The sequence below is a fragment of the Gymnoscopelus microlampas genome, assembly GCF_963454915.1.
Source record: "Gymnoscopelus microlampas genome assembly, chromosome: 10".
In the NCBI taxonomy this organism is placed as follows: Eukaryota; Metazoa; Chordata; class Actinopteri; order Myctophiformes; family Myctophidae; genus Gymnoscopelus; species Gymnoscopelus microlampas.
The window spans coordinates 35751479-35766863 of NC_139947.1; the positions used below are offsets into that span (position 1 = coordinate 35751479).

The 15385-nt window shown below is 42.8% G+C and overlaps 1 protein-coding gene across 3 annotated transcripts in view; it reads left to right on the forward strand.

The window, feature by feature from the left end:
• Positions 1-10104, forward strand: part of znf385a (zinc finger protein 385A) — a 91613-nt gene extending 81509 nt beyond the window's left edge. For all 3 annotated transcript variants that reach the window (XM_084068059.1, XM_084068060.1, XM_084068061.1), the window contains 3 exons: positions 4683-4867; positions 5532-5624; positions 6090-10104. In XM_084068059.1, coding sequence (XP_083924185.1) covers positions 4683-4867; positions 5532-5624; positions 6090-6356 — 545 coding nt within the window. In that variant the 3' untranslated portion in view covers positions 6357-10104. The remainder of the gene's footprint in view (positions 1-4682; positions 4868-5531; positions 5625-6089) is intronic.
• The last annotated feature ends 5281 nt before the right edge of the window (positions 10105-15385 follow it).

The following is a 15385-nucleotide window of genomic DNA, read 5'->3' on the forward strand; positions in this document are numbered from 1 at the left end:
TGGGCTTTAAACTCAAACTCTGTAACCAGGCACTGCTCTCCTGTATTCCGGAGCTACGTTAAGGTGGCCCCGTGGCAGCGTATTTCTGCTCACCTGTCTGTACGTGTTCTCTCATATGGCACGCTGACTGCACATCCACACAACACCTCACCGAGACATAATTATTTAAAGAAAACTCTCCCCTGCTCAAAGATTGATCTTGTCATTGGCAGCAGGCATGCCCGACGCTGCTTCAACAGGACGAGTAACACTGGTAACGGAAGGATTTAAACAGGGTGCAACTGAAAGAGCAGGTCATTACTGTATGTGGGTGATCTCTCTCTGCCTGACGTCAGCCTCAGCGTTCTGTCAGGACAGTTTTGCACACATGAGCAGACATGAGACGGGCTTTAAATGTCACTGAGCAGCCCACTCACTGCCTGATCTAATTGTCCATGCCCACCAGCACCAGTCTACCTTTATGTGTGACATTGTTTCTCACTAGAGGACACCACACTGTTGGTGTCTGTTGGTCCTTGAACCTCCACTCTTTATTTTTGGACATTTCGCTCCCCAGGCAGGCGTACACAGACCTGCTTGCCCATACTCCGCAGACCTTGTCCACACACACACACACAATACGCACGCACACACGCACGCACGCACGCACGCACGCACGCACGCACGCACGCACGCACGCACGCACGCACGCACGCACGCACGCACGCAAACCTGTACACCCACACTCTGTTGCATGCACACCCCTATGTCCACAACACACACACGCAAGTGCAATCCACGTGTACACATTTACGCACGCACACACACACACGCACGCACGCACAAACTCACACACTCGCCAGACACGGAGTAACGCAGTTACTCAGGTGTGCTGTGTGATGTACTGTAGCAGGCTTGTCCTTGGTGTAAGTACATTGCCTTGGAGCAGCCAGTTCTGAAAGACATGAAAGCAGATCCTTCTTAATGTAGAATTAAATGTCAATCAATAAAAGTGCAATCACTGAGATCATTATGGTTGATGTAACTGCTGGCAGGGTTCTTTATAGTACCCTGGAGATCCACTGACTCACACGCAGGCAGGCACGCACACACACACACACACACACACACACACACACACACACACACACACACACACACACACACACACACACACACACACACGTGTACGCGTGAATACACACACACACACACACACACACACACACACACACACACACACACACACACACACACACACACACACACACACACACACACACACACTCCCACACACACACACGCACTCAAAGAGAATGGAATGACGAGTTTATTGTTGTGCAGTAACAGTTTTCCAGCTGTAATCTTGCAGTAGATTAGGCTGCACATGTGCGTACCAGTGCACATCCATCCATGATGTTCAGTACATGCATACAGTATGTAACTATAAAAAGAGATCAGCAGCACAGAACAGATTAAAAACAAACATGACCCTGTGACATGCGCTATGTGTCAGCCCACTCGCCCTGTTCTTCAACCCCCAGGGGAAGATTAACAGTTCAAATCAACTCTGTGGGTAGAACAATCTGGAAGTAATCTTTCTCTCTCATTCAAAAAAAAATAAAAAATGGTGCATGTATCCATGGATCCAAAAATAAAGACATATGCTAGGCAGACGTCAAAACATGCACAGTATGTGGCGCGAATCGAATGATAAAAATTACAAAATAAAAACTCAAAGCCGTAACAGAGAAGAACTATAATGTGTATTCAGTATTATCTCAACATTTATGCAACGGTTTCCCCGCTACCTATTGTCTATTTTCATGTTTTTAAACCTGTCTTGTCTGTTTGTGTTGCGCTTTAGCTTACGCCCTAAGTCAAACTCACAAAGACAGAAAAAAAGAAAATAATCCACAGGGGCCTCGTCAGCCCAAAATAGAACAAAGGCAGATACAAAATACCCCAAGTTCACATTTTTGGCCACAAGTTAAATCAGTCATTCCAGCCTCTTCCCTCCCAGAAGACACCCCAGCCCCCCCTCTCATACTGCTTCAGCCCTCTCCCCCATCCACCCCATGTATTCTCTCCCTGCAGTACTGTGTGTGTGTGTGTGTGTGTGTGTGTGTGTGTGTGTGTGTGTGTGTGTGTGTGTGTGTGTGTGTGTGTGTGTGTGTGTGTGTGTGTGTGTGTGTGTGTGTGTGTGTGTGTGTGTGTGTGTGTGTGTGTGCCTTCGTGCTGAACAAAACATAATTAGTTAGCGGAAAGCTATTTTGGCAGGTTATTGGTATGCTTAAGAGTTGTGCAAAAACACTACAATACATTTTACACAGTCAAATCTGGAGTGTTAATCTGACACAAATCTATCCTTGCAGGTCCATCTTTACACTGTCGTAGTAGTTCACCCAAAACAATACGTATTTTCTATCAATTATACACCCCATGAAGCCTTGAATTCATGAGATTTATTTGTGGTTGTCGCATTCCTGAGCCAATAATTCAGTAGGAGAGTAGGAGTCAGTCGGAGACTCAGTTGGAGACTCTTCCACCGGTCATCAAATTATTGTGTTAGAAATGTGACAAAAACAAAAAAAATCGCCATGAATTCAAGGCTTCATGGGGTGTGTAATTAATAGAAAATAAGTACGTTAACACTCCAGATTTTGTGGTGCAGTTGTATACTGCAGAAAAAACAATGATCTAAGCGAGCTGAGGTTGTGCAATATTCTGATAAAATAAATAAATTAAGGGCAAACGCATACTTTACCAAAACCATTACCAGCTGGAAAGACTGTAAAACATCAATAGACTTTTAATTAGAGAGTCAACCCATTGTATCGCCTTTATCAATGATGCTGCTTAGATGGCTGACCACACATAAATGAGTTGTTAATTAATTTACATACTTATTCCTGGACTTTCATTGTGTTTTAATCACTCTACATCTTTATATCTGTCGGGGTCAGTGATTATATTGGAATTACATGATAGATATATATATCATTTCATGGGACATAAAAAGAAACCCACAACACATTCTCATATCCATTCTAATCCCATTGCCTAAGCTCTTTTTAATGTTGTTGAGAAAAGTGGTGCATAAATAAAACTATTATTGGCATTATTATTATTATTAATGCCACCAAAGTGCTTCATTTGACACATGCAGCTCAATTGTCTGACGCTGAGTCATTGATATTAATGCCTGTGTGTGACATGAAGGACTCTATGACCTCACTAACTCCACCCTCCCCTGCCCACCCCTCTTTGAATCAGACATTCCCAATCAGTTGTCACAACATTAGCACTGGAGACTAGCTGTGGCTCATTTCTCTCATCTCCAGCCAATGTCAACCGTTCTAACTCCAACCACTTCGTCCCGTTTTGTAACTGAAAGCCTCTCCCTCCCTCAACTCTGCCTGGCTGTATCCCTCTAGCGGTGAAGACTTTACATTACACTGTTATCCCAGTGGTGTAAAGTACATGTACTCAAGTACTGTACTTAATTACAATTGTGAGGTATTTTTTACTTTCTTCAGTATTTACAGTTTTCAATACTTATACTTCTACCCCACTACATCTCAGAGGGAAATATTGTACCATTACTCCACTACAAGTATATGAAGTTAGTTGCTAGTTACTTTGTAGATTTGAATTATTATTACAAAACACTTCAGCCCTATATATATTTCGGCCATTTGAAAATAGCAGATATACAAGCTCACAATGCGTCACATTGTGAGCTTGTAGATCTGCTATTTTCAAAAGATTTTTTTTAGCATTTTGAACTTGTGTAATGGGACATTGTGCACAATGAGTACTTTTACCTTTGGTACTATAAGTATTATTTTGAAGCTGGTACTTTTGTACTTTTACTCAAGTACATTTTGAATACCGGACTTCTACTTGTAACAGAGTGTATCTACATTGCAGTATTGATACTTTTACTTGAGTAAAACATGTGTGTACGTCTTCCATCACTGGTTATCCCGCTGTAATGACGTCCTCTGTCGCACATATGTGTTCGTTTAGAGCAAAACTCCTGCCACTGACACACAGTCTACTCTTTCATATCCTGATGTTTGTCATTGTCACTGTCTGCCTCTCCATCAGCGCTTTGAGTTTCAGAGTCAGTGACGCTGTCCAGACTCATTATTTGAGAGAGCTGGCAGACGGAGGCAGCATGACTCATATGGCAGATAGCATGAATAGTGATGCATCTTAAATACATTCTTCAATAGATCGTTTCATTATAGTTCGTTAGCTCCTAATTATGTCATTAAATCTGAGTCAGTAACATTGATGACGTGTGCGTGCATGTGCTTGTGCTTGTGCTTGTGCTTGTGCTTGTGCTTGTGCTTGTGCGTGCGTGCGTGTGTGAATGAATGGATGAATTTAAATTTTCGGGTCTTAATAATAATAATAACTTGAATTTATATAGCGCCTTTCAGAAACCCAAGGACGCTTTACAATACAAAAAGACTCAATCCCTTACGGGATTATAAGACACCAAAAACATAAATAAACAATATCACATTCACTTCCTGGAAACAGAAACTGCACAAGTAAAAAATATTTGGTTAACAGCCCAAAACAAAAATACATCACATATATGTTTTCAATGTCCGTTTGTCGCATGCTTTCTCTAAATATGTGCGTGTGTGTGTGTGTGTGTGTGTGTGTGTGTGTGTGTGTGTGTCCAGGTACCAAACACAAAACCATCCTGGAGGCGCGAAGTGGGCTGGGCCCCATAAAGGCATACCCGCGCCTGGGCCCCAAACCTATTGGCGAGCAGGGAGGGGGGCCGGTGGACCCCAACACTCAGGAACGCACCTTCCACTGTGAGATCTGCAACGTGCGGGTCAATTCTGAACTGCAGCTCAAACAGGTGTGCAGATTTTCTTGGTTGCCAGAAAAAGCAGAAGGAAAATGTCATCTTACATAAATGCTTCAACATGTAATATTGGATTGTGTTGTACGCCATCATAGTATAACATTTTCGCATTTTATTTGAACATGGCATTTTGCATACATTGTATGCAAATTACAATACACTGTAAATAATACACTGTCCTTAGTTCATTTAACTCTGAGAGTGTACTGAGTTACACAAATGGATAAATTAACACTCAGGATTTTATTGTGTACAGTCCAGACACTTAGAAAGCCTTCAGTTTATTGTCTCAACTATCAAAGCATGCATTTGTCTATTCATCTCAAAGATCAAATCAGCCTTCATGATTTGGGGGGATAAACAAATTACCTCATGAACAGATGTACAATTAGTTCAATATCACATGCAGTACCAATACAAAAATTTGACTGGCCAATTGAATAGTTTATTCTTTGCGTAGTTACTGCATTTTGACTTTGTAGCGCACCCCACCTTTTCCCTTCTTCACCAAAAATAGACACTTTGTGAGCTTATAGATCAGCCATTTTTGCTGAATGTTTTCCCCAGAATAGGTACATTAGGCTTCATGTGGTTAGGAGAGCTGGTCATGCATTATGACGCAGCATAACACTGCCCCCTGTCTGTGTCCTCCATGCAGCACATATCGAGTCGAAGGCACCGGGATGGCGTGGCAGGAAAGCCCAACCCCCTCCTAAGCCGACACAAGAAGCACAGGGGAGCTGACCTAACGGTAACCTTTAACCTCTCACCTCTGAACCCCAAGGGCTCCTCTGACACGGCAGTGTAGCAACCTGAGATGAACAGATCATCAGATACACATTATTGAGCTAGGACAGAAAGGCCTTGCCGTGGTTCAGACTTGATTAAATCCCTACCAAAGCTCTCAAGCCACTCCGTTTTTTTGGCCGTCTCCCCTTCCTGGAAATGTTTCTTGATTGAATTGAAAAGCTCTGCATTATGACAGATCAAAAGAGTCTGGAGACAATTTTAAATTTCTATGTCTCCCCTCCATATGTTAACCTTCTGGAACTAATAGTTTTATTCTGGTCTCTCCTTCTCCCCTCCCCCCACACACCTATCCAACTCTCCCTCTCCCTCTCCCTCTGTCTGTCTCTCTCTCTCTCTCTCTCTCTCTCTCTCTGCTCCTCTTCCCCCATTTTCCGCCCTCTTTTTTTCTTCTTCTTCTCCCTTTTAGTCTGCTTTGACCTTCTCTAAGGAGCTGAGCTTCTCTAAAGCTCTGGGTGCAGGGCTCTTGCCCAGTCCCCTGGCTGTCGCTGCGGCGATGGCGGCCGCAGCCTCCAACAACCAGCTGGCTCAACTCCGCGCGGCGAATCCCGCCCACCACCATCATCATCCCCACCACCACCTACTGCAGGGCCCGCCCCTCAGCCACGCCATCCTGAGACCCGCCCCCGGGCCCATCCGCACGGCCCACGGCCCGATCCTCTTCTCCCCTTACTGACACACACCCCCTTTCACCTCGGACCAGTCAGGAACAGCCACTCCAAAAAAAAAAAAAGCACACTGTGAAGAAATAAACATAATCAACAGCAATTGACAGGAGGAAAAAAAACAAAAAAAAACAAAAAAACATCCAAACATTTAAATATCTAGGTGAGAGGAAAAAGCGAGGGAAGCGAGCACTGGAAAAAAAAGGAGAAGGGGCATATGTTCTTCTTTTTCCACTTTACCAGGAACTCTCCCTTCATTTCAAAGACTCCTCAGTGATAGGCGGACTGGATGAACAGAGGAGAGGTATTCATTATGCATTGGACTCCCTTGTACATCTCTCCCCTCACCCCCCCCCACCACCCCTCCCTCCCTTACCCCCCTCTTCCACTGTGGCCCGCCATGGTCGCCCCTCAATAGAACAAAACAAACGTAACACGTGGATCTTTGCAAGAAAACGTTGAAGCATGCCTAGTGTTAAATGATCATGCTGGGCCCGAGGTGGTTGGTTTCACCTCCCGTCCTCATGGTTCAATGTGTTCTTCTCACCCCTATGCACCTCTAAACAGCAAGACTGTAGTGTTATGTCAGTAGGATAGCTGCTTCCATCGGTCTTTGCTATAATCAATGTGTGTGCCCCCGTATACTGTAGCTACGGTGGCCTCCGCGGTACTTACTGTAGGCTACATGTTTCTCTGCGCCAGGAGTCCAGCCAGCGGCGAAGGCAAAACCCTTTCTCAGTTTATGACACTTGGCACTCACTAGATGCAACATGTCTTTAGGTGACAGGCGCGGTCTTCCCCAGACGCATGGTGGTGGTGGTGGTGGTGGTGGTGTGGGGTCTGAAAAGTGACTGTAGGGGATTGGCTGTCAATTCAAGGTTAGCGCTAGGTGAGAGGGCAGAGGGGGCTGGCATGGGTCAGCGGTCAAACTGACCCCAGGCAGCATGCAGACCCACACAGGTCCAGACAAATTTGTGTTTAAAAAAAGACTATGCCAACAAATATGGCTGGAGGGAGGGGGAATGCTTACGTCAACCTCCATAACAGTCAGAGAAGGGGGGTTGCACTGCAGGACTCAGACATTGGTACTGTACATTCTGTACTGTCTGTGCTGTAGCATTATGTGCTACATGATCAGAGTTTGAACCCAAAGGAATGAACCCAATTTTCTCTTAGAGTTGCTTAATTTTTTTTTTCCTGCTGAACAGACACACCACCACACACTGTAGGCTCAACGGTAGCAAAGGACATCAGAGTATAAGTACAGCATCGCTCATAGATGTCATGAGGGAAGCCTTTGTGGGTTGAATCCCAGCCGCGTAGCGCTATTCACAGAGCGAGGTCATTATATGTCATCCTCACACCACCGCACTGTGCTCATCGTTCATACTGTACGCTGCGGCAGCGCCATGGCATGACCCTGTGTTCCGCCATATCGATCTCCCTTGTACTCTCTGCAATGGGGCCTCGCACCACAGGACGCCGGAGGGTCAGGCTTCTGCATCGCCGGATCGACCTTCTCTCTCCTTCCTCCCCCGTCCCTCCTCCTTGTCCCCCCCACCCCTCCCACCCAAAGGGGTTAAATGAAACTGTAACGCGCGCGCGGGGGGGCGTTGGGGCAGCACATTGACCTTGGCAACAGTAACGTTGCCTACTAACACTGCAGGCCGTTGAAAGGAATGGGAATGGAAGACAGAAAGGAGAAGAGAGAGGAGAAATGAAGGCATAGAGGAACGATGCTGAATTAAAGTGACAACCGAACCAGAAGCCCCGGCAATGTCACTCCAGACTGGGACCCAGGATGCCACCACACCCGTGGCCATCTGGCTCCATGTCATTTCCTACAACTGAAAGCCATGAAACGCACTTGTTTGTTTTCTTATTTTTTGTTGCAATGACTGGTTATAGTGTCTCTGTTTAGTATGTGTTGTTCGGGTCATTATTTCACCTCCATAGCACACAAGAGATTATGAAAGAACGAACACAGCATACGGTGCACGCCATGAAAGAGGTGCGCACAGCTGGTGCATCATCTTCACAACAAAAGTAACAAAAACTCATATTTTTCTAGACAGAGAAAGTGTCGCTGACCGTATCTGACAAGGGAGAAGAGAAATGGGCCAGAGGGATTGGAAGGCTGCCAGTCTGAAGTATTGAATAGATAGACTGTGACCATCCTGGCACAATATATTATATCACACAGACAGACTGACTCACAGACAGTTAGCGAGCGCGGGGAAGCCACCACGGTGGCTGAGCAGTGACACGACTGTCCTGCAGAACACCTTCAAACTAACCCCCCTCTACTAATTGAGATTTACACTGTGCCCTTTCATTGAGAAGCAATGAGCTCTAATGTCTTACCTTTGTCTGCATATTGCAATGCAATGAGCATTTTTTTTAGCAGAGTGATTTGTTGTGGTTGTGACATGTTGTCTAGGGTGTGTGTGTGTGTGCGTGTGTGCGTGTGTGTGTGTGAACGAGGTCCAGCACGCCTGCTCACGTGCATTTCTGTTCTTCCATATTATGGAGGAGGTACGACATGCCCTCCGATGGTTGGAGAGATGGAGAGAGGCAGAGAGACGGAGAGGAGTAGCTGGGCTTAGGGACCGGCCCTTCATATTAAAGGGCCCTATTACTGAGGTATCTCTGCAAGGGGAACAGGGTACAACTCCAGGTATCAAGGGATTAAAAGTAGATTCAGTTCACAGGCTTTTTCTCTAGTTTAGTTGGACATTTGTGTTGCATTGTGTTTTTATTTTATTTTTGTGTGAAATTTGGTTAAAAAATAAATAAATAAAACGATACAAAAAAATCCAAAAAGACCATTATAATGCCATCACTTAAAAATAATAATGATAATAATAATAAACGGGGAGTTGGCTTCCACCATTGTGCTTTTCTCTTTTGGTTGATGAGAACATTTCTTGTTGGAGTTCATTTTGTAAGTGAGTTATTGTTCCAGGATTATAGTGTTATTATATGTATTCTAGTGTGTGTTGAGACCCGCTCTCTCCCCACTCTCCACCAATCAGAGACAGAGGTGACCTGGAGCTAAAGTGGCCTATCATCACGGTAGAGGAAGATGAAATGGGGAGGCTTGATTTGTGATCACAGATACTGTATAAGAAACTTGATCAATGACCCTAACCCACTCAGTGTTGCAATCTTGTCACTTGTAGTTCCATCGAGTAGCAAACTGCACAGATATTTCCATACTTGTAGTCATCCTCAAATGATTCATCCTCATTATTCACCTATGGGAAAATAAATGTTAGATTCCTATTTTCTGGGCAGGTATTTCATGTTAGCTGTGTTTAGAGGCTACTAGCCTTAGCCTTATTCCGCCCTCGGTCTCCCCTGAAGCAGAGAGAGAGACGGAGAGGCTTCGGTGTAATTTTGTCTTGCCAATAAAAGTTATTTTTTGAATTTCATTGTCAGAGGGACAAAGAGTTTGTATGGCGAACTGTAGCAATACCCAACTCATACTGGCTACTCTTGTTTATTGCAATAAGAAAATCAAACAATAAAATATGTATGTGAGTAAAATATTATAAGTGTAATTTAAATGAAAAAGAAACTTTATGGAAAATACTATTGGTATCAAGAACCATGGTGGAAAAAAGTAAACGTCAATAAATCATCAAATGAAATGACATCTCTGTTTTATTAAATCAAACACCCTGTCACACAAAATATGTATTTTAATCATTGTGATAGATATTGACTATATCATACATACATAATATTGAGTTAATAATAAATCACACTAATGCATTCATTTGTAAATTCCCAGAGTTACTTTCATTTCAGAGTTACTTTAATCCTAACATCCAGTGATGAAAAGTAAAGTACATTTAATCAAGTACTGTATTTAATCAAAGTACAACTTTGAGGTACTTTTACTGTACTTGACCTGACCATGTCAGTATCATGTCAATATCATGTGACATGATACTGGCCATGATACTAACATGATACTGACCATGATACTAACATGATACTGACCATGATACTCACCATGATACTGACGTGATAGACTGACTTTTTAGCCAGAAAAAGAAATATTTCACCGGAAGGAAGAATCTGGTCAATAGGAACATTCCATTGACCCGGATCTGTAGAGGGCACCGTGGAGTAACCAAAAACATTGTTTCCTTCCGTTGAAATATTTTCTATCCACCTGTTTCCTAGGCTTTTCACTGTGTTCCACTTCCTGTCTTTTGATCCAATGAAATCGAATGAAACCGGTCAGATGACTAATGATATCCAATGAAATCCGACAGGAAGTGGAAAACACAAGGCCTAGGCCAAAAAGTTTATTTTAGACGTGAGGTGGGGCGCTCAGAGTGTTCCCACGTAGTAGAGTAGGCTTTCAACTCCATAAAACCGTCTTTATTTAGATGAGTAGCAAAAGTGTATTTTTTTATTTTTACTACAGACCAGAGGCTGCGCTACCGCGGTGCGAGGGGAAATAATTAAAGTACCGTAGCGTTAAGGAGAACTCATTCTAACGTTATGGACCAGCGCTAGCTTAAGATTGATAGTAATACTATTAAGTACAGACACACTTCGCTTCTGTTCGCACTTCGCAGCATAGAAGTTCTCCCAGCCCCACCATTCAGCACAGCCAGGTAAGTTCAATGTGTGTTAGGTTATGTGTGCAATTATACAACTCAGCCACTAGATGGCGAACCAGCTTCTTTGTTTGCTCATTGTGTTCATCTAACAGGGGTGGAAGAGGTAGGCTACTCTTACTTTATACTAAGGTAAAGTAGCAATATAACACAATGTAAAACAAAAAGTAACGTAAAAATACTGCATTGACATTTTTATTTGAGTAAAAGTGCAAGATTATTGGTAAAAGCCTACTCATTATGCAGAATGCCCATTTCAGAATCCTCAATTATTGAACAATAATCATTGATCAATTTCCTCTTAAGCCCTATTTTATACGTAGGCTATTCAAAACTAGCAGATCTACAAGCATACAATGCGTTGGAATGTGGTGTGAGCTTGTAGATTTTTTTTTGTAAATGGGGGGGGGGGGATTTTTGATTAACACTATATATATATATATATATTTTTTTTATAATCAACATCTGCTAAGTAATTAGTAACTAGGAACTAGTGTAGTGGAGTAAAAAGTTCAATATTAAGCCCCCATTTCTTCAGCGGAGCGCTTGCCCCCAACGCGTACCACTCGTCCCGCAGGCGGAACGCTCGCCCCCAAGCAGTTGGGGAACACTCGCTCCACTTACCGTGGAACGCTCGCCCCCAGCGAGCGAGGCGGACGACTCGGCCCGCTTGGTGAAAACAGACTACGCCCGTAATATTAACTTACTTACTTACTTAGGCCTTTAAATTCCCTGAGGAACATAGGCCATTAATGAAACTCCTCCATCCCCTTCGGTCTTGTGCCCTCCGCTCCAGTTGTTGCCATGACAGCCCTTGCGCCTTCATCTCCTGCTCTGCATGTGGTTCTTCTCCAGGTGGCTCTAGGCCTTCCTCTCTTCCTCTTGCCTTGCGGGTTCCATGTTAGCGCCTGTTTTGTAATTGATTTATTTTGTCTTCGCAGTGTGTGCCCTATCCAATTCCATTTCCTCCTCCCGATTTGTGTTCCTATTGTGTCCTGTCTAGTGAGGTCCCACAGGTTGACATTGGAGATGGTGTTGGGCCAGTATATTCCTAGGAGGCGTCGGAGGCAGCGGTTGAGGAATGTCTGTATTTTGTTGAGTATGGTGGTTGTTATCTTCCAGGTTTCTGAACTGTAGAGTAGGGTGGATTTGACGTTTGAGTTGAAGATTTGCAGTTTGGTCTTGTGTGAAATGTCTTTTGCTTTCCAGATTTTATTTAATATGTTGAATGTGGTCCTGGCTTTGCCTATTCTAGCACTGACATCCTCATCCGTTCCTCCGTCCACCGCGATTATGCTTCCTAAGTATGTAAAACTGGTTACCTCCTCTATATGCTTTTGGTCCATGATTATTGGGGTGTTGTTCTTATTGTTGATCCGTATTACCTTAGTTTTTGATGAGTTGATTTTAAGCCCAAGTGAAGCAGCTGCTGTCTCTAGTTTGCCTGATTTTTCCTGCATCTGTTGGTGTGTGTGTGCTAGGAGTGCTAAAACCGTAATATTAAGTTAGGAAGTAATTACGCCAAAAACAGTTACAACGACGGAGGTGCGCCGTCTGAAGCGGACCTCACCGACGAGAGGCACCGCTGAGTGAGCTCAGGTGAGCGAGTTGCAGTCGAACAGTGCGAAGTCCGCTTCAGTCGACTCAGCGCCGTTTGAGTTACGTCCAGATATAGGGACAGAACCTCGAGTAGGCCTACCGCGTGTTCTTTTAGGAGATGCTGTAGTGGTTACACGCACCTGACAGTAAACACCAACACAGACAATTACCATTAGGTTCTATATACAACTTATTTTCAACAGTATAGGCTACCACTCAAATCAAATCAAAAGTTTTATTTGTACTGATGATAGCCTATATTACACAAATTAAGTACAGCCTGCTACATTACACAAGTAAGTATTGTCCTACACACAAGCATACTGCAAAAAAAAAGCATAATTATGGTGTAACTGGGAATCTGAACACATACAGATACATCCATTACGTTAGAGAAAACAGCAAGAGCAGACAGGACAGATGGTTGCTATGCTAAGAGACATTGTAAAACTAAATGAGTCAAAAGATTCTGCATGTCAGCACTGTAGCATGAAACTGTAAACTGTACTGTATGTCATCCAATATAAAAACCATCAAAAGATTCCATGCTATATCCAATATAAAAAACATTTAAATGCTATGCTACACTATGTCGTCCAATGTAAAAACCAGCCATGCTACAATGTGTTGTCCAGTGTTAAAACCATTTAAAAAAATGCCATACAACACTTTGCGACATTAACAAAATGGCATGCTGGAGTTCTGTATGGTTCTCTGCTATTAGAGCATTTATACCATTGTGGGGCCCCATGGAAGTGTTACACTTATTTGTGTTTTTCATTTGTATTTTGTGAGTGGACTTTTATTTTTTGCTGTGCTACCGGTGTGAGCCTGAGGTTGCAGTTACATTTGTTTGCAGTTTATTCAGTTTTTACTGTCAAGTTTGGATTGTGATTTTGAGTGGAAGGTTCTTGTATGTCACATGACTATGTGAGTCATTTTAAATTGTCTTTTATTTTCTATCCTGATGAAGACCCTTTTGAGTTGAAACACCTTGGTGTCCCTGTTGAAGGAGTTGTTAAAGGAGTTTTATCTTGATCAGCCTACATCAGATTTATGAGTACAAAGCCATACTGGTTGGACCATAGATAATTATCGATACAGCATAGCAGTATCTGGAGTGCGTCAGACAGAGACAGCTGTTAAAAGCGGCCCGGCTGCCCTGATGCTGAGTGTAACAATCGTCAAGGGAAGACAACGACTTTCAAATGGATTCTGGAGAGCTAGAGATAACTGAGTCTTTCTACTGTAAATGGAAATCTTTGTCTGAGGAGTGCCAGCATGATCTTTAGTGTTTGTCTGTCTGTCTGTCTGTCTCTCGCTCTCTCGCTCTCTCGCTTTCTCATGAGCTCTCTCTGTGAGCTAGAAGATAATGGAGATAACAGACCAAGATAGGGTGTATAGAGCCCAGGTGTTGTTTTATACACACAGAGTCTACAGGAAGATCTATCTGTCTCTCTCTCTCTCTCTCTCTCTCTCTCTCTCTCTCTCTCTCTCTCTCTCTCTCTCTCTCTCTCTCTCTCTCTCTCTCTCTCTCTCTCTCTCTCTCTCTCTCTCTCTCTGTTATTAAATACGTTCTTCATAAATCAAGAGAAAACAGAGATTGTACACTTTAAAAATAAGGGACTACAGAAAAGCTCCTTTTGTTTTTTTTATGGAGATTGCTCTGTCTCTTATACTGCAACAAGTACAAGTGTCTTGGGTTAATATTGGTGATGGATGATATCAATGTCTTCCAGACTCTAGAGCAGTACAGTAATCAATAAGATGAACACATTTGTAAATATCTTGGATTTTGCACCTTTTCTATATGAATCCTGTGTTTGCCAAGTACTGTAAAAATAAAACACATATTTCAGATGTTACACATAACCATCTTTGGTCAAGGGAGATCATCTCCTGGTCTCGTAATGTGACCAGTATATGTTCTCTATGTGTTGTTTAATAAACGTCAGAACTTGTCGTGATACTGCCTTGGTGTCATCTTGTTCTCTGAGCTCGCTGCTTGCTTACAAAGGAATACTTCAAAATGTGTTATCACTCACCACCCTTAATAAAGGATTACTCATAGGACCACATCGAGGGGCTTCTAAAATCACAACACAGACTGACTCAATATTTATTGCTGTTTGGATAATGTTTATGATTTAATAACTTTTCGTTTTTTTGTATACAGTAGCCAGGGCTGTATTATATAATATGTGTTACAGATATATGATCAATTGTTCATAGTGTCTTGTACTCTAAGTCCATACAGGCTGGACACCTTTTTATTTGAACCAGACCGTTAAACCAAGAGTTTAAATCCATTGAAATAAGGAATTTAATTTAATTTATTATATTCTTTTATACATATTCATGTGAATTCCCTCTGCGTCCCTGGATACACGATTAGTCATTGAATGACCATCATGATTACACACAAAGCCAACGCGTATAAACTTCAAAGGAAAAGCAAACACAACTTACTTAGGGTGCATATTTCACAAAACAGAAATAAAAGGTGCACTGTAGCCAGTGGGCATTAATTGTTTATGAGGTATGGAATGAATAATATGACTGACTCAACCTGAGCGTGCTCTGCTGGATGTCAAGTAGCAATTCAGCAGCTGAAGAGCCTGATCTCTCTGAAGCATGTAATCACAACGCACAACATCCAGAGGACAGCTGATGGCGTCATTAGAAAAGAAGGGAGAGGGGAAAAAAGTGATGAAAACAGACCTAAATTACATGATACTGATACATGATACATTTTTTTTTTTTTTTTTTTTTTAATACTTTATTGCAGGTTCGTACATTACATT